Source organism: Balaenoptera physalus (genome assembly GCF_965194825.1).
Source record: "Balaenoptera physalus genome assembly, chromosome: 10".
Taxonomy (NCBI): Eukaryota; Metazoa; Chordata; class Mammalia; order Artiodactyla; family Balaenopteridae; genus Balaenoptera; species Balaenoptera physalus.
The window spans coordinates 102,784,508-102,808,195 of record NC_138889.1 but is presented as its reverse complement, the minus strand read 5'-3'; the positions used below and the strand labels follow the sequence as shown (position 1 = coordinate 102,808,195).

General features: G+C 38.1%; 2 protein-coding genes across 2 annotated transcripts in view; one reads left to right on the top strand and one right to left on the bottom strand.

The window, feature by feature from the left end:
- Positions 1-23,688, bottom strand: part of LOC309667563 (olfactory receptor 4D10) — an 81,415-nt gene that overhangs the window by 44,153 nt on the left and 13,574 nt on the right. The gene's annotated exons all lie outside the window — the stretch shown is intronic.
- LOC309667587 (olfactory receptor 5AN6-like) lies at positions 12,965-18,869 on the top strand. Its single transcript, XM_082476162.1, has one exon. The coding sequence runs from the start codon at positions 13,052-13,054 to the stop codon at positions 13,637-13,639; it is 588 nt and encodes a 195-aa protein (XP_082332288.1). The 5' UTR covers positions 12,965-13,051; the 3' UTR covers positions 13,640-18,869.

Below are 23,688 nucleotides of genomic sequence, written 5' to 3'. Positions count from 1 at the left end.
TACAGACAAGCAAAAGCTAAGATAATTCAGCACCACCAAACCAACTCTACAACAAATGCTAAAGCAACTTCTCTAAGTGGAAAACACAAGAGAAGAAAAGGACCTACAAAAACAAACCCAAAACAATTAAGAAAATGGTCATAGGAACATACATATCGATAATTACCTTAAACGTGAATGGATTAAATGCTCCAACCAAAAGACACAGGCTTGCTGAATGGATACAAAAAAAAGACACAAATATATGTTATCTACAAGAGACCCACTTCAGACCTAGGGAGGCATACAGACTGAAAGTGAGGGGATGGAAAAAGATATTCCATGCAAATGGAAATCAAAAGAAAGCTGGAGTAGCTATACTCATATCAGATAAAATAGACTTTAAAATAAAGAATGTTACAAGAGACAAGGAAGGACACTACATAATGATCAAGGGATCAATCCAAGAAGAAGATATAACAATTATAAATATATATGCACCCAACATAGGAGCACCTCAGTACATAAGGCAACTGCTAACAGCTATAAAAGAGGAAATCAACAGTAACACAATAATAGTGGGGGACTTTAAAACCTCACTTACACCAATGGACAGATCATCCAAACTGAAAATAAATAAGGAAACAGAAGCTTTAAATGACACAATAGACCAGATAGATTTAATTGATATTTATAGGACATTCCATCCAAAAACAGCAGATTACACTTTCTTCTCAAGTGCACACGGAAAATTCTCCAGGAGAGATCACGTCTTGGGTCAAAAATCAAGCCTCAGTAAATTTAAGAAAATTGAAATCATATCAAGCATCTTTTTGGACCAAAATGCTATGAGATTAGAAATGAATTACAGGGAAAAAAACGTAAAAAACACAAACACATGGAGGCTAAACAATATGTTACTAAATAACCAAGACATCACTGAAGAAGTCAAAGGGGAAATCAAAAAATACCTAGAGACAAATGACAATGAAAACACGATGATCCAAAACCTATGGGATGCAGCAAAAGCAATTCTAAGAGGGAAGTTTATAGCTATACAAGCCTACCTCAAGAAACAAGAAAAATCTCAAGTAAACAATCTAACCTTACACCTAAAGCAACTAGAGAAAGAAGAACAAACAAAACCCAAAGCTAGCAGAAGGAAAGAAATCATAAAGATCAGAGCAGAAATAAATGAAATAGAAACAAAGAAAACAATAGCAAAGATCAATAAAACTAAAAGCTGGTTCTTTGAGAAGATAAATAAAATTGATAAAGTATTAGCCAGACTCATCAAGAAAAAGAGGGAGAGGACTCAAATCAATAAAATTAGAAATGAAAAAGGAGAAGTTACAACAGACACTGCAGAAATACAAAGCATCCTAACAGACTACTACAAGCAACTCTATGCCAATAAAATGGACAACCTGGAAGAAATGGACAAGTTCTTAGAAAGGTATAACCTTCCAAGATTGAACCAGGAAGAAACAGAAAATATGAACAGACCAATCACAAGTAATGAAATTGAAACTGTGATTAAAAATCTTCCAACAAACAAAAGTCCAGGACCAGATGGCTTCACAGGTGAATTCTATCAAACATTTAGAGAAGAGCTAACACCCATCCTTTTCAAACTCTTCCAAAAAATTGCAGAGGAAGGAACACTCCCGAATTCATTCTATGAGGCCACCATCACCCTGATACCAAAACCAAAGATACTACAAAAAAAGAAAATTACAGACCAATATCACTGATGAATATAGATGCAAAAATCCTCAATAAAATACTAGCAAACAGAATCCAACAACACATTAAAAGGATCATACACCACGATCAAGTGGGATTTATTCCAGGGATGCAAGGATTCTTCAATATACGCACATCAATCAATGATACACCATATTAACAAATTGAAGAATAAAAAACATATGATCATCTTAATAGATGCAGAAAAAGCTTTTGACAAAATTCAACACCCATTTATGATAAAAACGCTCCAGAAAGTTGGCATAGAGGGAACCTACCTCAACATAATAAAGGCCATATACAACAAACCCACAGCAAACATCATTCTCAATGGTGAAAAACTGAAAGCATTTCCTCTAGGAACAGGAACGAGACAAGGATGTCCACTCTCACCACTATTATTCAACATAGTTTTGGAAGTTTTAGCCACGGCAATCAGAGAAGAAAAAGAAATAAAAGGAATACAAGTTGGAAAAGAAGAAGTAAAACTGTCACTGTTTGCAGATGACATGATACTATACATAGAGAATCCTAAAAATGCCACCAGAAAACTGCTAGAGCTAATCAATGAATTTGGTAAAGTTGCAGGATACAAAATTAATGTACAGAAATCTCTTGCATTCCTATACACTAATGATGAAAAAATCTGAAAGAGAAATTAAGGAAACACTTCCATTTACCACTGTAACAAAAAGAATAAAATACCTAGGAATAAAGCTACCTAGGGAGACAAAAGACCTGTATGCAGAAAACTATAAGACACTGATGAAAGAAATTAAAGATGATACCAACAGATGGAGAGATATACCATGTTCTTGGATTGGAAGAATCAATATTGTGAAAATGACTATACTACCCAAAGCAATCTACAGATGCAATGCCATCCCTATCAAATTACCAATGGCATTTTTTATGGAACTAGAACAAATAATCTTAAAATTTGTATGGAGACACAAAAGACCCCGAATAGCCAAATCAGTCTTGAGGGAAAAAAACAGAGCTGGAGGAATCAGACTCCCTGACTTCAGACTGTACTACAAAGCTACAGTAATCAAGACAATATGGTACTGGCACAAAAACAGAAACATAGATCAATGGAACAGGATAGAAAGCCCAGAGGTAAACCCACACACCTATGGTCAACTAATCTATGACAAAGGAGGCAAAGATATACAATGGAGAAAAGACAGTCTCTTCAATAAGTGGTGCTGGGAAAACTGGACAGCTACATGTAAAAGAATGAAATTAGAATAGTCCCTAACACCATACACAAAAATAAACTCAAAATGGATTCGAGACCTAAATGTAAGACTGGACACTATAAAACTCTTAGAGGAAAACATAGGAAGAACACTCTTTGACATCAATCACAGCAAGATCTTTTTTGATCCACCTTCTAGAGTAATGGAAATAAAAACAAAAATAAACAAATGGGACCTAATGAAACTTCAAAGCTTTTGCACAGCAAAGGAAACCATAAACAAGACCAAAAGACGAACCTCAGAATGGGAGAAAATATTTGCAAATGAATCAACGGACAAAGGATTGATCGCCAAAATATATAAACAGCTCATGCAGCTCAATATTAAAGAAACAAACAACCCAATCCAAAAATGGGCAGAAGACCTAAATAAACATTTCTCCAAAGAAGACATACAGATGACCAAGAAGTGCATGAAAAGCTGCTCAACATCACTAATTATTAGAGAAATGCAAGTCAAAACTACAATGAGGTATCACCTCACACCAGTTAGAATGGGCATCATCAGAAAATCTACAAACAACAAATGCTGGAGAGGGTGCGGAGAAAAGGCAACCCTCTTGTACTGTTGGTGGGAATGTAAATTGATACAGCCACTATGGAGAACAGTATGGAGGTTCCGTAAAAAACTAAAAATAGAATTACCATATGATTCAGCAATCCCACTACTGGGCATATACCCTGAGAAAACCATAGTTCAAAAAGACACAGGTACCCCAATGTTCATTGCAGCACTATTTACAATAGCCAGGTCATGGAAGCAACCTAAATGCCCATCAACAAACGAATGGATAAAGAAGTTGTGGTACATACATACAATGGAATATTACTCAGCCATAAAAAGGAACAAAACTGAGTCATTTGTTGAGATGTGGATGGACCTAGAGACTGTCATACAGAGTGAAGTAAGTCAGAAGGAGAAAAACAAATATCGTATATTAATGCATATATGTGGAACCTAGAAAAATGGTACAGGTGAGCCGGTTTGCAGGGCAGAAGTTGAGACACAGATGTAGAGAACAAACGTATGGACACCAAGGAGGGGAAACCGCGGTGGGGTGGGGATGGTGGTGTGCTGAATTGGGCGATTGGGATTGACATGTATACACTGATGTGTATAAAATTGATGACTAATAAGAACCTGCAGTAGAGACAAACACACAAACAAACAAAAACAACTAATACTAAACTTTGTTTGGGTTATTTGTATGGAAATATGTTAATATAAATGTTTCAGACATTGCATGAAATTTCTAAAAATCTTATATGTTCTGGTATAATGTTATAAGTCATAATTCTAGTTATTACTTTAAAATATATATCTCAGAAATAAAACAAACAAACATACAAACAAAAAGGCTAGTCTACAGTGATACCAGGTATTTAATTTGCTTGATTTCCTTTTCCTGAATAGACTGATTGTCTAGTTTTTAGAAAAATGACTTCACAGTCACGTTGTTTTCATCAACTCTATTCAGACTTCAGAAAATGCTGGTGAATTTTTATTAGAAGCATTTGATTCTCAGTGGATGCCTAGAGAGAACAAGACTTCTAAACTCATCCATTAACAGTAGAAGTGAGAATAGAAATGAAATATTTGTTGATGGACACATAAGATTTTCATACTCAAAAAAAGACAGTGCCTAATTCATTTGAAATACTTAAGTACATTTTATGAGTTTAAAATATTTTGATCATTGTATCATAAAATAGTAGGAAAATTCAACTACATCAATTTCTGTGTGTTCAGTGTTGTTGTCTAGGGGCCAGTATTCATGGTTAGGGAGCAGAGAACTTAACCACAGGTGCATGAAAATATCTCTGGCCTTCAGGAAATTAAAATCTAGCTTGGGAAATCATTGTGTATTATCTATTTGTCATAAGAACAAAACAAGATAAGAGTTCCCTGGAGTTTTAATATAAATTGAGTCATGAGGAGGTAGAAAAATGGAAATTTGATAATTTAATAATAATATTAGAAACAAAAATAGAGCAACCTTCTACCCTGTTCCAAGAATTATGTAAGGTCCCATAGGTGTAAGATTTCATGCTATCTTTACCATGACCCTACCACCAATCTTGATATCCCTATTTCACAAATGAAGAAATTGAGCTTCAGAAAGATTAAAGTAGCTTGGTCAAGTCATGCAGTAAGTGCTATTGGCCCAAGACTCTAACGCTCATGTTCTTCCTCCTCTTCCACGTCTATATGAAGTTCATATTCATTCAGGATTATACCTAGAATCCCTTTCTGAAAAAGTCCTTTTCAGTTTATTAAGAGTTTTCGGTAATTGGTGTTATCTCTCAATGAACAAGTACATTCTTGCCATTAGCTTATGACTGGAGTTGAAAATGCAATCAACATCCTTCTATAGTCAGGATAACCATGCAGGATACTGGAGTTATGTTTCTAAGTACATTGTTGTGATGTAATCTTAGGAAATACCTTTTGCAAACTTACAATGTGGTAGAGAATCAAAAATAATATGAGGAAGTTACTAGCATTGTGACCATTTCACAGATGAAGAAACAGAGGCTTGAAAGAGTTGAGTAGCTTGTTCAGGAGCACACAGGTAGCAGAGATGGGATTTGAAACTATTTCTATTTGACTTGAACATCATTAAGCTATACTGTCTGTAAAATAGTAACCTCTCTCCCTTAATTCCCACATCCATTAATAAACAATCCTGAATAGCATGTATTTGGAGATCTTTAGATGAAAACCTTATTTTGATGTTCATACTATTAACACATCTCCCTTCATAGTAATTATTTATTTAGGTGTCTGCGTTCCCTGAGAGACTGCAAGCTCTTTGATGATAAAGTCTATGTGCTATTCTCACTATAGTCTCAGTAGTCCAGTATTTGCACATACTGGACACTTAGTGTTTGGGGAAGAAAGAGAGAAAGGGAGGGGGGAAGGAAGGGGAGAGGGAGGGAGACACATAAGTCACAGAGTATCCACTGTGTTCCTCTCTTATGATGTCATGTAAAAGTGAGGGGCCCAGATTATGCTGTTGAAGTTGGGTGTGCTTCAGATACATTCTACAAATTGTTTGTAGGTAATCATTCACAGCATCCTTATTCCTGGTTTGAGACCCTACAAAGGAAATATATATGATCAACCTACCAGAGGATGCAGAAGAAATTTTCAGCAGATGCACTTGGTAGAATTTTGAAAGATTTGTGTTCAACCAAAATGCTGAACTTTTACCTGAATATGTGTGGAATTCAAGAAGTTCAGGTTTTAGCCTCAATTTCTATACTGTCATATATATTCAGAAGCAAATGCAAAATTTTCTAACACCTTTAGCTTCTTCACCTGAACTATATTATTTTTGTTAGCATATTACTAGACCCTAATGAATGACCAATTTTATATTCATCGTTAATAATAAAAATGGTTTAACTATAATTTGTTGTACATTTACCAAGGCTTTATACAGAACCAGACATTTCTCTAAATGTTCAAAATTATCCTTCAAGACCGCATTTAGCAATAAGAGAATAGATGCTTAAAGAGAGTAAGTAACTTGCCCAAAGTCACACAATTAGTGAGAGCAAATCTGAAATCTGAACCCCTGATCTGTCTGCTCTTAAAGCCTGTACTCTGTGACCTTCTACTTTTTTGACTTCATGATATTATTTTCAAGTTTAAAACCTAAACAAAGACTATTTTTTGACATCTGTTGTAGGCTGAAAATGCCTCCATCCCCCCCAGATAACAGCTCTTAATCCCTGGAACCTGTAAATGTTACCTTTTATGGCAAAATCTTTGCAGATGTGATTTTTAAAACTCTTGAGATTGGGAGATTCCCCTGGGGTGACCCTAAATGCAATCGCACATATCACACAAAGAGAGATTCTATACAGCCACAGAGGAGAAGGTGATGTGAGGAAGAACACAGAGAAAATGAAAGTGCGGCCTTTGAAGACTGGCGTGATGTGTCCACAGCCAAGAAATACCAGCAGCCATAAGAAGCTGAAAAAGGCAAGGAACCGATTCTCCCCTGGAGCTCTCTGTAGGGAGTGTACTCTGCTGACGCCCTGCTTTAAGCTCAGCGACTCTGATTTTGGACTTCTAGCTTCCAAAACTATGATAGAATAATTTTTTGTTTTAAAGCACTGAGTTTGTGGTACATTTGTCCCTTAGTATACATGGGGATTGGTTCCAGGAGCCCCTGAAGATACCAAAAACTGTGGTTGCTCAAGTCCCTTGTGTAAAATGGGTGGTACTGTTGGCCCTCTGTATCTGCGGTTCCACATATATGACGGTGACTGTAGCTTGTTACAGTTGCCTTAGGAAATTAATACAATGTCAGAACAACTAGATACAAAGGGAAAATGAAGTTACTCCTCCAGGTTTCCAGGCTTTGTGAGTGCCAGACTGATATTATCCAAGACAGATTTTTTTGTTTTTGTTTTGTTTTAATTATCAAGTATCAGATCCTTTTTTACCAAAATCTGAAAATCAAAATACAAAAATTTGGTATTTTGGTACTTAAATCAGGATTTTGGTTCCATACTGACACACCTTCTATGTCCAAAGATTAGACTGAGGAGCAATTGGACATGGATAGATACTGATATTTTGATATGTAAAGTCCTTGTTTAAATTTTTATTTTCGGTTTATTGTTATATAATTAAATCTACCCTTTAAAAAGAAACTTTGGGAAAAAAATGAACGTTACATTCAAAAAAGAAGACTGTAAAAATAGGGTGTCTATCTGCATTCTTCCAAATTCTTATTCCAGTTACCAACAGAATATATACCTAGGAAGACACCCACATCAGTATTTGAAACTAGCATGTGTGTTATCTACATTAAAACCTTGAAGAATTTATGCTAGTTAGTATGTGGAAGAGATCAGGTTTAAAGAAGTTGTTAATGTGATTTGAGGTCTCTCTTGAGAGAGAAACGGGTGCTTGAGAAAGGCCCTGGGAGATCTTTACTTATGGTCCTCAAATTGCTGAGCAAGGTCTGGAGCTGAGGACAGGTAAAAGATTCTTAGCGGGCTTATTTCTGGAGCTTTACCTTGGACTCAGCTCTCAGTAATGAGGTGCCTTAGAGTTTACTTCTCCTTTGTAGGATTTCCGTTAAGTACTTTTAAATTAAAATTTTAACTTCAGATCATTGTAAATTCACATGTAGCTCTAAGATAATAATACAGTAACAGCTGGTGTATCTTTTACTCAGTTTCCCCCAATGGTAGCATGTTTAAAAACTATAGTACATCACAACCAAGATATCCACCTTGATACAGTCAAGATATAGTAAGCACTTTTTCTATACTGTTCCAGAAGAGATAGTTGAATAAACTACAATTCCACAAATATTTGTTACATACCTACCTTTTCTGGTTCAGCCACTAAACTAAACCTCAGTGTGGTACGTTGTTAGTTTAATGGACACCAATGAATCGCATCTCCTTATTTCCATGTCCCTGTATAGTCCCCTACCACACTGATTCTTTGCTTGGTCATGTGACTGACTTCGGTCAATGAAACATCAGCACATTTGACACAAGCAGGGGCCTGATGAGCATTTGTTGTTGGAGCTGGCTCTCTTGGAACCCTGAGATCACACTTAGAAGACTCTAGGATGAAAGGCCGTGTGGAGAGAGAATTTCAGCCATCCCAGCCATTTCAGCCATCCCAGGTGAGACCTAAAACAGATGAGGTCATCTCAGACCATCCAAACCATCAGATAAATACAGCCATGTCAAAGATCCAAGTGTGACCAGCAGATGCACCAAGAAAAACATGAGAAATGATAAATTGTTGGTGTTTTAAGTCAATAAGTTTGAAGTAGTTTGTTACACATCAATATATAACTGATATATTAGGTGTTAAAGAAATATTAAAAATATATTTATTCTTGCCTAAAAGCACAGGTTAAAGTCTAATGGGAAAACTCATAAAAATAAAATAAGAACAGTGAGATTCTGGGACTTCCCTGGTGGCGCAGTAATTAAAAATCTGCCTGCTAATGCAGGGGACACAGGTTCAAACCCTGGCCCAGGAAGATCCCACATGCTGCGGAGCAACTAAGCCCGTGTGCCACAACTACTGAGACTGCGCTCTAGAGCCTCTGAGCCACAACTACTGAAACCCAAGTGCCACAACTACTGAGCCCATGTACCACAACTACTGAAGCCCGTGCTCCTAGAGCCTGTGCTCCACAACAAGAGAAGTCATCGTAATGAGAAGCCCAGGCACCGCGACAAAGAGCAGCCCCTGCTCCCCAGAACTAGAGAAAGCCTGAGCGACACAGCCATAAATAAATAAATAAATAAATAAATAAATAAATAAATAAACATATATAAAAAAACAGTGAGATTCTTACTGTACTAGAAAAATATACAGATGCTGAGGGAGCATAGAAGAAGGAGCCCATATTCATAAGAGGGACACATTTCCAGTGTAGGCAGGAAAATATGCTTACCTTTATACATTGTGTATTTCCGTCTTCATATTAAATCACCTATTTTCTTCATCTTCCTTTCTGGAAATATATGAATGACAATAGTGAACTGGTCCAGGAGCCATTTGAAATACTTATTTAATCTTCCTTCCCAAATGATAGTCTTACTTGGTGCCTGGCAGATGTTAGATATTCAATAACATCAAATTACTTGCTGAACAGAGAAACATTTTCTGTGACTTATAAATAGTGATTTGATTTGGGCTTTATTATTAAAAAGAAATAAATGTAAAATATTTATCTCATGGGATGTAAAATTTTATTTTGGAAATATAACATTTTGTTGTATTAAGTTAAGAGGGAAAGATAGAAAGCAAGGATAGGAGAATGACTTTATTTCTTAACTGAGTGTTAAACTACTCTTGGTAACTTGTGCTGTTGAAGCATATGAATAATTTATTATGCCATTTGTTAGTTCTCCAAAATCTTAGAAATGGCGTTTCCATGTTGAGCAACTGCTCATCCGCTTTTATTTTCAAACTTCGAAAGCTACTTTTCCATAAATTTTATTTTTATATGGGATTCTGAAAACATTGTATATGCAGTGAATTTCCATAATAAAAAAATTCTAGAAGAATGGTAAGTTTGCTCCTTAAAAGATTCACTCTGTTTACTGCTCTCGATGTCATCCTTTTGACATCACAGGTGACAGGATTGCACTAGTTCTGCTTGGCCTGTCCATGCATTTCACATGCCTGAAGGAAAGTGAGGAAGCAGTATGTATTCTACTCTTCTGGACCTCTTATTTTTAATCACAACCAATGATTTTGATTGCTATACGTTTGGTCTTGAATGAACAGTGGGGAGTGATAAAGATAACAAAAGGAAACAACATAAAAATAATTGAGGAATAAATATGAAATATTCTATTTATTTTTCTAGTTATGTAACCTTTCTCTACTACTGGGAGTTTTAATCATTATCATCATCATCATCATTATCTAAATACTTTATTTCATTTTCTCTTATTTTTGAATTAGCAAATGTATTTTATGATGAATATTTTACCATTTCTGCCTTGTCATTAAAAAAAAACCTTTTTGTTTAAAATGTGTCAAAGGTATAAGGATCAAAAACTAATCAACTTCACTGAAAGCATTTTCTAAAATTTCAAAAATAATCTTATGGCTTCAGGATCTCCAGAGCACAGGTATTTTCAGGACAGACATGACAAAACATACTGTAGAAACACCACAGCAACTGGTGTTTCCAAAGAAACCTTTGTTTAACTTCTTGAAATATAACTACATTATAAATGTAGCTGATAGACTCTTTCTATCTATACTGAAGGTGTTCTAAGTCCATAAACGTGTGATTCAGATCTTACTGTAGGGACATAGTCTGAATCTTGTGGCCTCACTGGGGACACTGATGGATGGTACTGAGTCAGTACAGTTTTTCCTTTTCTAGTAGTCAAATGATCGTCTTTTGGGGGTATTAAAATAATATCTTAAAATATTAGGTTACCTTTCTTTCAGTGTGTTTTCCTACCATGACTACTGTTCCCTTATTTGTAAAAAAAAGGTCCCTATGATATAAGGAGAATAGCCACAATTATCTCGTTTTACGATGAGGAGACTGAAGACACAGAGAAGCTATAACAATGTAGGGACAGAGCTTGGAATCAACCCAGGTGCTCAGTCAAGTTTGATAGTATCAATATTATAATATTTATTAAAATTGTTAGTTTTTTTTGTTATTTATAGAACAACTTAGCAAAGAAAAATTGTCTGTTATTTCCCCCGCAAATTAATGTAAGAATGAAATGCAATAAAAAATGCCTTTTTATTTACCTGAGTTCATCATAAAGATCTTTTGAAGACATAAATATAAGGACCATCAAAATGATCTCAGGGACTTCCCTGGTGGCATAGTGGTTAAGAATCCACCTGCCAATGCAGGGGACACAGGTTCGAGCCCTGGTCTGGGAAGATCCCACATGCCGCGGAGCAACTAAGCCTGTGCGCCACAACTACTGAAACTCATGTGCCTAGAGCCTGTGCTCCGCAACAAGAGAAGCCACCGCAATGAGAAGCATGCGCACTGCAACAAAGAGTAGCCCCGGCTCACTGCAACCAGACAAAGCCCGCCCGCAGCCATGAAGACCCAACACAGCCAAAAATAAATAAATAAAATAAAATTAATAAATTTATTACAAAAAAAGTGATTTCAGACTGAAAAAGTGAAGGAATGTTTCTCTTACCACTCATCAAAATAGTCTATTATTTTAAATAAAATATAGTCATAAGTAGTTATAAAATGTGCAGGACTGGACACATGGTACATGGACTGTTAGATTAAAAATTGGGCAGAATAGGGAATCCATAAACAATTTCATCATAGAAGTGACTTTAATCAGTGGAGAAATCATTCAATTAATTGTGTTGGGAGAGTTTGGAAAAACAAAACCAAAATAATCTCATACTTATGCTTCATGCTGTGTACTAAAATGCTCCAGAAATTTTAAATGTAAATATAAAAATACAAGTGAATTAAAAGAGAATATTAAAAAGACTTTTGGATTGTGTAAAGAAATATTTTTCAGTATAATACCAAGGCCAGGAACCATAAATATCATAGAAAATTGAGTACCTAAAAATAAAAGAAATCCATGTAGAAAACCCAACATAAACAATATTGGTATTATTTAAATGATAAACTTGGAAAAGATTTAGCAAAATATATGAGGGAGAAAGAGTTATGATCCTTGGTATGTTAAGAGCTCCTACAAATCAATAATAAACAACCTACTAAACAAATGAGTGAAAAAATATATAAGTAAATCAATAAAGTAAGTGCAAATAAAAAATAATGAAAAAAAAATTTTTTTTTTTACGTGTAAGATTGTCAAAGAGTAAAGCTAAATAATTATGGGTAGTGTTGAATGGAATGGTAAGATATATTATCATAAAATCGTGAACTTGTGTAAACTAGTACCAATTTTTAGACAGCAGTTTGGCAACATCTGTGTGTTTATGTGTGCACACGTGTGTGTGCAGAAAAATTTGCCACAAACTATCAAGTATAACTGAGAAACGGGATTCCCAATGTTTTTTAAATAATTTTTATAATTTCTTACATTGTTTAAAAAAGTTATCTTGACTATGGATAATTTTTGTCCAAAAACATGAGACTATATCCAAAACAAGTATGCTTCATAATATTAAAAATAGACAATCATTAACCCAATCTTCTTCTGCAGTTTGAAGAGACTTCAAGACAAGGGCTGGAGGAAGGAACAATACAACAGTCACCAAATTTATCCTCTTGGGATTCTCAGATTCTCCCAAGCTCAAGATTGTTCTCTTTTCAGTGTTCTTGGGGACTTACCTCTTGACGGTGGCCTGGAACCTGGGTTTCCTCATCCTGATTAGGATGGACTCCTACATACATACACCCATGTACTTCTTCCTCAGCAGCTTATCTTTATCCTTCTTAGATTTCTGCTATGTTACTTCTACAACACCCAAAATGCTCTCAGACTAGTTCCGGAAGCCTGAATTCATCTCCTTTATGGGATGCACCATGCAATACTTCTTTTTCGCTAGCCTGGGTCTGACTGAATGGTCTCCTGGCAGCCATGGCTTATGATCGCTATGTTGCTGTCTGTAATCCTCTGCTCTACACAGATATCATGTCCCCCACCCTGTGTGTGCAGGTGGTGGTTGGAGCCTATATAGTTGGATTCTTTGGCTCATTGATCCAACTGTGTGCTTTACTTCAGCTCAATTTCTGTGGACCAAATGGTATCAATCACTTCTGTGACCTGCCTCAATTATTAGTCCTCTCCTGCTCTGAAACCTTTTTCTTACAAGAGATAAAGTTTGTGATAGGAGTGATTTTTGGTGTGACATCCGTCTTAATCATCATGATATCTTATGGTTATATCACTGCCACCATCCTGAAGATCAGCTCAGGCAGGGCCAAGGCCTTCAACACCTGTGCTTCTCACCTGACAGCAGTGACCTTTTTGTTTGGATCAGGACTCTTTGTCTGTATGCATCCCAGCACTGATAATTCTCTGGGCTATGACAAGATGGCATCAGTCTTCTGTACAGTGGTGATCCCCATGTTGAATCCTTTGATTTACAGTCTAAGGAACAAGGAAATCAAAGATACCCTTAAGTGGTGTAAGAAGAAGAGAATGTTTTCCCATTATCACAGTTAATTAAAGGTCTGGTAGATTAGTGACCCTGTTGACTGGAAGTTTCTAGACTATGTAAGAGAAATGCATTTAACATTATTCCTCTGGCAGGATTTCAAGTGAGTCAACCCATCTAAATCCAGCACTGGCTCAGTGTCAGGCAAATCCTGTGGCTTCTTTGAGTCTTGACAGTTGACTCTCCTCTCTTACGCCAGCAATGACTTCACAAATTAATATATTAATTTTTATGTCAATATAACCTTCAGTTTCTCAGTGTTTGACCCTAACATACCCTTTCAGAATTTCAGACTGCAGGCTGGAGAGAATGGGACTAAACACAGGTCAGTAAATGATCTTTCTCATACACAACATCACAAGTAGAAAAACAACCACTTTGTCATAGACTTCAAACTCTCTGGGTTCCTAGGCAAATTCCAGCTGATGAAAACGGGATGTGGAGAGAAGCATAACTTTAGACTTTGACCTAACCTCCTTGCCATGGAAAATACCACATGGAGTTTCATCTAGAGTTTGTTTTCTGAGTTTCTGTTTTTAGAACCTAAAACACCAATAGGAGAATGAACAAGGGACTTCTATGATACTATCCTGACCTGGGAGAGCTAAAATACAAAGAAAAGAAGTGATCATTTGAATTCTGAAATACATTGAAAAGATTACATTTCTGTTATTATGGCAGATTGAATAGCATAGATGCACCCACCACTGAAAAACTACTAAAGATGCTGGACAAAATATTTTTTAGAAAATATTTAAAAATACACTTCTGAGCAAACAAGAAAAGAAAAGGAAATCTCCAACCTCCAAATGTAAAGAAAAATCATGAATCCTGAGAGTAAAGGCAGCTGTGTAGACGACTTTCACATTGGGGGGATCTGCTGCACTCTGGTAATATTTGGCCTGTATTGTGACAAGCACGTGAAACTTGGGGAGAGGGAGACCAAACCCAAACTCTCGGGGAGAGTTTGATAGGAGACCCAGACATACATATGAGAGTCCAGTGGACTAGACTTTGATATGAAAGGAAATTAAGGGAAAAAAAGTCCTGTCTCACAAAAAAGAAATCTCAACTCTCTCAGGCTTCGTGCTGGGTATGGGGAAAAGTAAACTGAAAATTTGTAACCACGCACCCTCATGGAGGTTTGTGGTCTGAATTCACACAACCTGTGCAGATAAAGGAATCTTAGGTGAGAATTAATTTTAAAACAGCCCCAGGTTGGTAGTACCCTCAAGTACCAATCAAAAGCAAATGCAAATCCTTAAGAGAAAATCTTAAACCCAAGCTGAAATAATTCCCCCATATAACTTTCTGAAGAAAATCAAGTTGTACAAATCTTAAAGTACCCAAGGAAACAAGACCTGATAGATGAAAGCTAGAAAGACCTGTCATGTCAAACCTATAAAGACATCAGGAATGGCAATTGTCTTAATACAAATCAAAATTAGATATGACTGATATGGTCAAAGTTAAGAAGGGGAATTGAAAAGACCAGGACAATGAAGGATTTCTGCATCTGGAGGTGTGGTGAATTATATACTATACCTGAATGACTCTCATAACTGAAACACCTGAAATGCTAAATTTGAAATAAAATCATCTTTTAAATGAACTTCCAATTAACTTAATGAAAAGGAGTAATAAGCTAAACCCTCAGAAGTAGTGAAACCAGGAACCCAGGAGAGTAAACAAGTGCTAAAAATGGCTATCAGTTGGAGAGTCTTGCTAAAGGCTAGAGCCCCTGACTTCTTCTATGTGGACTGCATGGGTGGTGAAAGCTCAGAAGACAAGACTTAGGACATGCCCCAGGTGAAGTGGAAGGCTATAACCTCAGTATAAATTAGCAAGAATTCCCACAGATTATGTTCAAGAACAAAAAGAGCAGTTCATTGTAAAAACTAAAATAAAAGCGCAAACCTCTATCTAGAGTCAAACCCCCAAAATTGAGAACTGGCAGGGGAAAAATAGTCCCTATAAACAGACCTGAAAAATCTTAAGATATTGGCATTATTGGTAAAGAGGATAAGGCAGTGAGGACTAGCTATGGTGAAACACAGATTAAATCTCCCCTCAAAAGAGATACTCCCTCCTCAAAGGGAGAAATACTAAAAATAGGTCAGAGACCTGGTGAATCAGAGCGCTAAAAACTGTAGAACCAAAAGGAAGATGGTTGCCATTTGCCACAATGTGGATGGAACATAGGGGTATATGCTGAGCCAATAAACTGGACAGAGAAAGACAAATACATATGATCTCACATGTATGTGGAAGATAAACAAACAAACAATCTCATGGACACAGAGAACAGATTGGTGGTTGCCTGAGGCAGGGAGTAGGGAGGAGGCAAGTGGGTAAAGAGCATCAAAAAGTACAAACTTCCAGTTATAAAATAAATAAATCATGGGGACATAATGTACAGCATGGAGACTATATATACCGTACTGTATATTTGAAAGTATTGTTAAGAGAATAAATCTTAAAAGTTCTCATCACAAGAAAAATAATCTGTAGCTCTGTGGCGATAGATGTTAACTAGACATTACGGTGACTCACCTCACAATGTACACAAATATTGAATCATTTTGTTGTACCGGTGAAACTAATAAAATGTTATATGTCAATTATATCTCAAAAAAAAAAAAAAACAAAAGGAAGAGGGTTGGTATATCCATGCAGTGGAATATTATTGGGCCATAAAAAGGAGTGAAGTGCTGACGTGTGCTGCAATATGGCTGAACCTTGAAAACATCATGCCAAGTGAAAGAACCAGTCACAAAGGACCACATGTTGTATGATTCCATTTTAATGAAATCTTCAGAATAGGCAGATCTATACAGACAGAAAGTAGATTAGTAATTGCATAGGGATAAGGGGGTGGGGAGGAAAGGGGAGTGGCTGCTAGTGAATATGGATGAAAATATTTAATGAAAATATTCTAAAATTAGATTGTGGTAATCATTGAAAAACTCTGTGAATATACTGAAAGTCACTGAACTGCACACTTTAAAAGGCTGAATTTTATAATACGTGAACTATATCTCAGTAAAGCTGTATTTTTTGTTTTGTTTTGTTTTTAAAGAAAGAGGCTGGAAAGTGCATAAGACAAAAGGCAATGTTCTTGGGAAGGCACAATTTCTGTGGTGGGTATTCCTTAAAGATTTGGTGATGAAAGAGAAAAAGGAAGTGAGCAGGGAAATTAAAGGCCCTAAGAAAAATTTTAAAATCAAGCAAAACACTAACCCATCTCTCTTCCTGAGTAAAGTGACTATACAAAAGAAATTCCTCTTCTCTATACCAACAGAAGAGGACACACTTAAGCTAAGAAACCCAGTTTAACGTTCAAGCCCCATTCCCTGTTTGATCCTCATAGAACCCTGCACAGTCTCAGACCTCAGGCCCTGGCAGAAACATGATTGAGCAATACTTCCAGGATCTAGCAATTCCCCCACCTGTCGTGCTGTGGCGTGGTCCAGATACATCGTTCACCAGCAAGACATATACCAAACAACTCAATGTTCTTGGGACAGTGTTACCTAACTCAGGTCTGGCTGCTCGCTGCTCAAAAATCAATACGTGAGAGAGAGACAAATGTTGGTAGAAGGGAAAGTTGCTTTTAATCAGAATACCAGCAATCTGGGCAGATGGTGGACTCAGGGTCCCCCAAAAACCATCTCCGAATATTCTGCTTGGCCATGAAAGTTTTTAAAGGGAAAAAGGGAAGCAATCTCAGTTAATCATTGAGATATGGGGTCAAAGTCATCGGCATACCCCGCTGTGTGTAGGCTTGTGTACAGGCTTGCTGACTTCTTGTGATTTTTCTTTAGATGCTATCTTTTTCACGCAGCCTGTGAAACGGGAAGTTAGGGAAGAGATCTGGTCATCTGTTAATTACTTATTCTTCATTTCTACTTCTTTGATCTACAGAAGGAACCAACAGCTTAGGCAAGGTATTGTGTGGCCAAAATATTTGAAATATGTGTGATGGCCGGAGATGAGTAGAGCACAGGGGCACCTGGTTTAAGGTTAGTGACAAGACAACAGGGTCTCCCGCAGAGAGCTCTTTCCTGCAGAAAAACCGCTTACAACAGAACTGAGACAAATGAAAAGAGCAGGAGGGCGTAGGGAGCCTTTTTGGTCAGAAGTAGAAATGAAGAGATTCACCATAGGTTTCCTTGAAATAGCCATTTCTCATTATGCATTTAAAATATGGCTTGACTTGTATAGTTTAGTTACATATAGATTGTCAAGAATGTATTGCATAGCCATGAAGATGACCAAAGTAACCAATGAATTTGAAGAGGCAAGTAAAATGGAACAAAGTCTTATATACGTATGATATATTGGTTATGAGACACCAAAATGTGATATCGTGTTAGGCTTTCATTAACCAGTAGAGGGAGACCCATCAGAAGACTCTACTGTAGCTGAGGAGTTAACACAAGACTAGGAGAGCAGTGGACAGATTTGACTAGTGACAGTGATGCTACTGACTTTAGTGTAACTGTTTACAGTTGTATCCACAAACATTTGGTCTTCATGACAGCTTGGCTTTGAGACCCTCACCTTATAGATGAGGAAGCAGAACCTCAGCTCACATTTGTAAAGGTGACCTAGCAAACGAGCAGCAGATGAGAGACAAGGCATGCATGTGCAACTACGTCATCCAAGGGGACAGAATATTAACACCTCTCCCACAGTGGTCCAAATAGGATACTCTTTTCTCCCAATAGTTGCCACTTTAGCTGGAATTATCCCATCAAATATCTTGGCATGGTTGTCTGAGAAAGGCTAAAGGCATTCACCTCTGCTTTGTGCCTAGGAGACAGGAATACTTATCTTCAGTACTTCTCTTCACCCCAAGGGTTCACAGCCTTTTAGTCCCTTATAACTGTGGATTAAGATAAGAAAATTCTCACTGTAAGAAAACTCCTCCTTGACCTAAACAACAAGCTCTTTCCAAGTAACTTCAACCTGGTTTCATCTGCAAAAGGGACGTGGAAATATCCTCCCTCCCAACTTCATAAGATGCAAGATGTGACACTCTCCTTGAAGAGGTGAGTAGAGCTAAAAAACCCCATTATCTTCTCTTACCCTGTTCAGGAGGAAGACAGTAAGCAGAGAACCCAGCCACACTGTGCTCAGAATTCTGACCTACAGAACTGTGAGATAATATATGCCTATTGTGTTTTTTTAAGGTTGGCATTCTTTTTTTTTTTAAAAAAATATTTATTTATTTATTTATTTATTTGTGGCTGTGTTGGGTCTTCGTTGCTGCGCGCAGGCTCTCTCTAGTTGCCCCGAGCGGGGCCTACTCTTCATTGCGGTGCACAGGCTTCTCATTGTGGTGGCTTCTCTTGTTGTGAAGCATGGACTCTAGGCGCGTTGGCTTCAGCAGTTGTGGCACACGGGCTTCAGTAGTTGTGGCTCGAGGGCTCTAGAGCATGGGCTTAGTAGTTGTGGCGCACAGGCTTACTTGTTCCACGGCATGTGGGATCTTCCCGGACCAGGGCTCAAACCTGTGTCCCCTGCATTGGCAGGCGGATTCTTAACCACTGCGCCACCAAGGAAGCCCATGCCTATTGTTTTAAGCTGCTAAATGTGTGTTAATTCATTATGCAACAATGGGAAATTAATATCCTCATTTACATTTTAATTTGCTTCTCTGTAAAACTACCCCCCTCTGAACTTTGCAGTTGATACCCTGATGAAGTTTTAAAAGTTCCTGTATAGAAAAATTGTCCTATTCAGTTCAGGAAACAGTCACCGAGCATCTGCTTGATGCCGAGCACTGGAATACAAAGATGAATAAGAAGTTGAAGCCCTAAAAGACCTCAAAGAGAAATAATACAAGTAGACACATAACTATTGTCTGAGTCAGAAAGTGATAGATGCCATGAGAGAGTAACAAGTACAAGCTATGAGAGTTTAGAACAGGGAGAATTCATATCCAGTTGAGGGTGTCAAGAAAGGTTATCTTGGGCTGGCTGTGGGGAATAAGATAGGGAGACAACAGAAGGCTCAGGAAGGATTTTATGCAGCAGTGAATTTCTTTGTGGGGTTGTAGACCTCATTTAAATAGCTGATCTCATCAGCAACCTAAGTCTGGGACTAGCACAGGGAAAAAGAAGAAAATCATGAGGGGTGGTAGTAGGAATAACTTAGGGCCAGTAGACTCATAAACCTGGGAGGGTTTGAGGAACAAAAATCACCAAGAATAGGTTCACTGACAGTTGCACAGTAGAAAAAGAAGACGTTTTGATAAAGGGAAATTTTAGGGTTTGAGATTTTAAAATTTAGCAGTCTCCCATTATGGTGAGGTCTGGGATTGGGCTGTCACATTGTGTTACTGGGGTGGCATAGAGGTTGAAGTTGGTGGAGGTATAGAGGTCAAGACAGTGTACAGCTAGGGAATTTCAAGGCGTCAACCTTGAAACCATCTGATTTATCTTTCCAGTTGCCCTTAATCATAGAGAGTTAAATAAATGTTGACTTGAGGAGCATACAGAAGAATGAAAGAATCAGAATGAGGTGAAGTCAATCCAGAAATATTTCCAGCATTACTGAGTTCAAAATTTGGTCTTGAGGAGAGGCAACAAATGGGTGAGTAATAGGCTCTTTCTTGCCATTCCTAGCCATGTGTGGTTGCTCTTAAGCTGACTGCCCAAACACATTGGTGATCAACTTGAGAAGAGTGACGTGTTGAGACCTCAGTCAGAGATATGATAGAGGCAGGGCACAGAGGGAATCTGTTGGGTTTTCCCTCTATCTTTCTATCTGCCACATCTGATAGAATTTCAAGACCATTTTCCGATTTTCAGCTCATTAATGATTCAGTAAAATAAACAGATACTTGATACCCGACAGCTGCTCTCTTCTCTCTTCCTCTCTTGCCTTTCCAAGACATCAACATCCAAGTAGACTAAAATGTTCCTTATTCATCTGGCTTTTTATGGCCTCATAGACAAGGCCTTTCCCACCATCTGGGATCCAGCTGGATAGTGCTCTCCAGCGAACGTTTATCAACCTGACTGCCTGTATCCAATCACAGCTGCCTTTTCTCCTTGAAATTCAGCCCACTGAATAATGCTACTTTTAAGATCAAGCAGATTCAGAGTGGTTGTACATTTCCCAAGCAACATCAGCTCTGGGTCATTTTAAGGTCTATTTTAAGGGACAACTCAGCGTTGCAATACACAGTTAATTGGATACATGATTCCTACTGGCTCCATGCTTGTCCGTGTTCTGTGTCCCAGAAAGGCTTCTTTAGGAACGTCTGGGGTGGGCTCTCTCAGCAGGGGATACCACAGCAGTGCGGCTTCCCAGAAGAGCCTCAACCCTTCCCATCACTCCAAACAGCACTGAAGGATCAGAGTCTCTTAAAGCATAGACAACAGACACTGTGTGTGAAGGGCGACATCTGCCTGACACATGTGGTTGAGCAACTATTTTCTAGGTTTTACAGTGTTGGTTTATAGATCTATTCTAAGACTGAGAATGGATTTCAGAGAATACCTTCTCCATTTACCCTGGATCCAGAAAAGTAAATAAACTTCTATGTAATTTTCAATGAGCTAAAACAACTACTGGCAAAGGCAGACGAGACCAGCTTTAAGCAAAAGCATAACGTCCTATAATTTTGTCCTCTGTGCCGCCTCCTCCCTTTTTAGGCCCCTCCCTTCCTGATTCTGGGTTCCCTGATTCACTGATTACCATTTGCCTCGATTGTTCTCATCCAGCCTTCCTTCATCTCTCATGATTGGAGGCACAAGCTTAAATTCTGGCTCTGCTAATGACTGGCTGTGATCTGTGAGCAGCCATGACTGAGAACCACTGCAGCAGAGTATCCATCCCCAAGGCCTTTCCTTCAGTCTCCAGATCTGTTCCAATTTCCCTAGTTTTGAGAATTCTTTCCCTTGACATTGCCAGCCATGATACCTTCTTTCCCATTTCCTTCTCTTCTTTTACTGCTAAACTGGGATCTCATTTTTCTCCGCACCTGGCTTTACTCAAACCCTCTCTGATCCCCACTACAGATATTCCATCTGAGATTGATGGGCTCCTATTGAAACTGTGCTGGGCAGATCACCACTTCCTTTTTGCCACATCCAATGACTTTTTTTTTTTTTTAATTAATTAATTTATTTATTTTTGGCTGTGTTGGGTCTTCGTTTCTGTGCGAGGGCTTTCTCTAGTTGCGGCAAGCGGGGCCCACTCTTCATCGCGGTGCGCGGGCCTCTCACTGTCGCGGCCTCTCTTGTTGCGGAGCACAGGCTCCAGACGCAAAGGGTCAGTAGTTGTGGCTCATGGGCCCAGTTGCTCCGCGGCATGTGGGATCTTCCCAGACCAGGGCTCGAACCCGTGTCCCCTGCATTGGCAGGCAGATTCTCAACCACTGCGCCACCAGGGAAGCCCCAATGGCTTTTTATTCATATTTTTCTATCTTTGATTTCCATGCCAGGTTCACCAAGCGTCACTGGGTGGTAAGGGCTTTGAGATCAGGATAAGAAACTTGGGTGTCATCAGGCTATTAATGAACAACAGTAACGAATATTCTTGAGCAAGGAAAGACACGGTTGGACCTGTGTTTAGGGAGGTCTTCCTGCAGGTTAAGGAGGAAAGACTGAATTGGAGAGAGTCTGAAGGCAAAAAGAAAGCAGTTGGAAGACTTTGGCAGATTATGACCAATCAGGTTAAAACTGCCTGACAAAAAGGGACTGGGATGGAGACGCCACGAAAGGCGGACTTCATTCTATTGAGGATATTCTTATTCTGCAAATATCAAAGAAAGAGAGTCCTTTCTGAAATTTTGCCTTGGGAAGAAGGGAAGGAGAGAGGCAGGAATTTTTAAAAAACACCACAGTCTTCCAGTAATTCCATCCTTACACCCTTCACTCTGCAATGAGGAGTAAGAAACTAGAGGGTTTTTTGGGTTTTATTCACATATTTTTTTTAATCTAGAAAATATTAATTACATACAAACTACTGCATTGACCATGGTGACCCTTTCCCCAATGTCAAGCCGTAGAGGGATCCCAAGAATGTAGGCCTAAGGCCAAGAGCTGGGAATTTGGGGAAGGGGTATAATTTTTTTAGCTTCACAGTAAGAGATTATGACCCTGATAGAAGAGAAGTGGATGGGGTTTGGGGGTGGAGAAGGGAAGAGGCAGAAGATTTTTCTCATCTGGCTGCAGCTTGAAGAGCTGCCAACAGAAGCAGGGTGTGGCTGCCATTTCACAAATCCTCGAAAGAAGCCGCAGAGTCCTGTGGGTTTGCACAATACCCACTTCCTTCTGTTCCTTGCATGTCCTTTCGCCAGACACACAAATAGATTTCAAGTCTTTTCAAGTTGGATATTTGATAAATCATAAACAAAACATGGACATGAAGGAAATCTGGCCTTAGTCAAACACCAAAAGTTATTTTTCTTTTAAACTCTCGACACATAGTTTTTTTTTTTTTTTTAAATGAGGCCCATCAAGTGATTTTTTTTTTCCCCATTGCCATCCGTTTTTCATGTCCTTATGGGGGTGGGGGACGTGGGGTATAGAGGACTGAACATGGATTTTGGATTCTGGAAGACCTTAGTACAAATGCCAGCTTTATCACAACCTCTCTGCATGACCTTTGGCAAACACTTCTCCAAAATTCCTTTTTCTCACCTGAAAATGCATTTAAGAATGCTTTCCATTGGGAGCTACTGTGAGGCTATTGTGAAATAAAGGATACAAAAGGCCCAATCTATACAGCTAAAAATAGTAGTATCTGTCAGTCTTCTTTCCTCTTTCTCCTCATTGTACAAAATCATAGAATCTTAGAATTTTGAAGAACGCATTAGGTCAACTAATTCAGTCTCTCTGTCTCTCTGGCTCTCTCTCAGATAGCCTATTTATTTTACTTTCTTCCAGTTTTATTGAGATACAAATGACATAACATTGTATCAGTTTAAGGTGTACAACATAACAATTTGGTACAGGTATATACTGTGAAATGATTACCACATAGGTTTATGTAGTTAAGATATATCACCTCACGTAGTTACAATGTTTTTCTTGTGAGG

Excerpts from the sequence above, each read along its gene's own strand:
- LOC309667587 (XM_082476162.1), top strand. The coding sequence starts at position 13,052 with ATGGCTTATGATCGCTATGTTGCTGTCTGTAATCCTCTGCTCTACACA.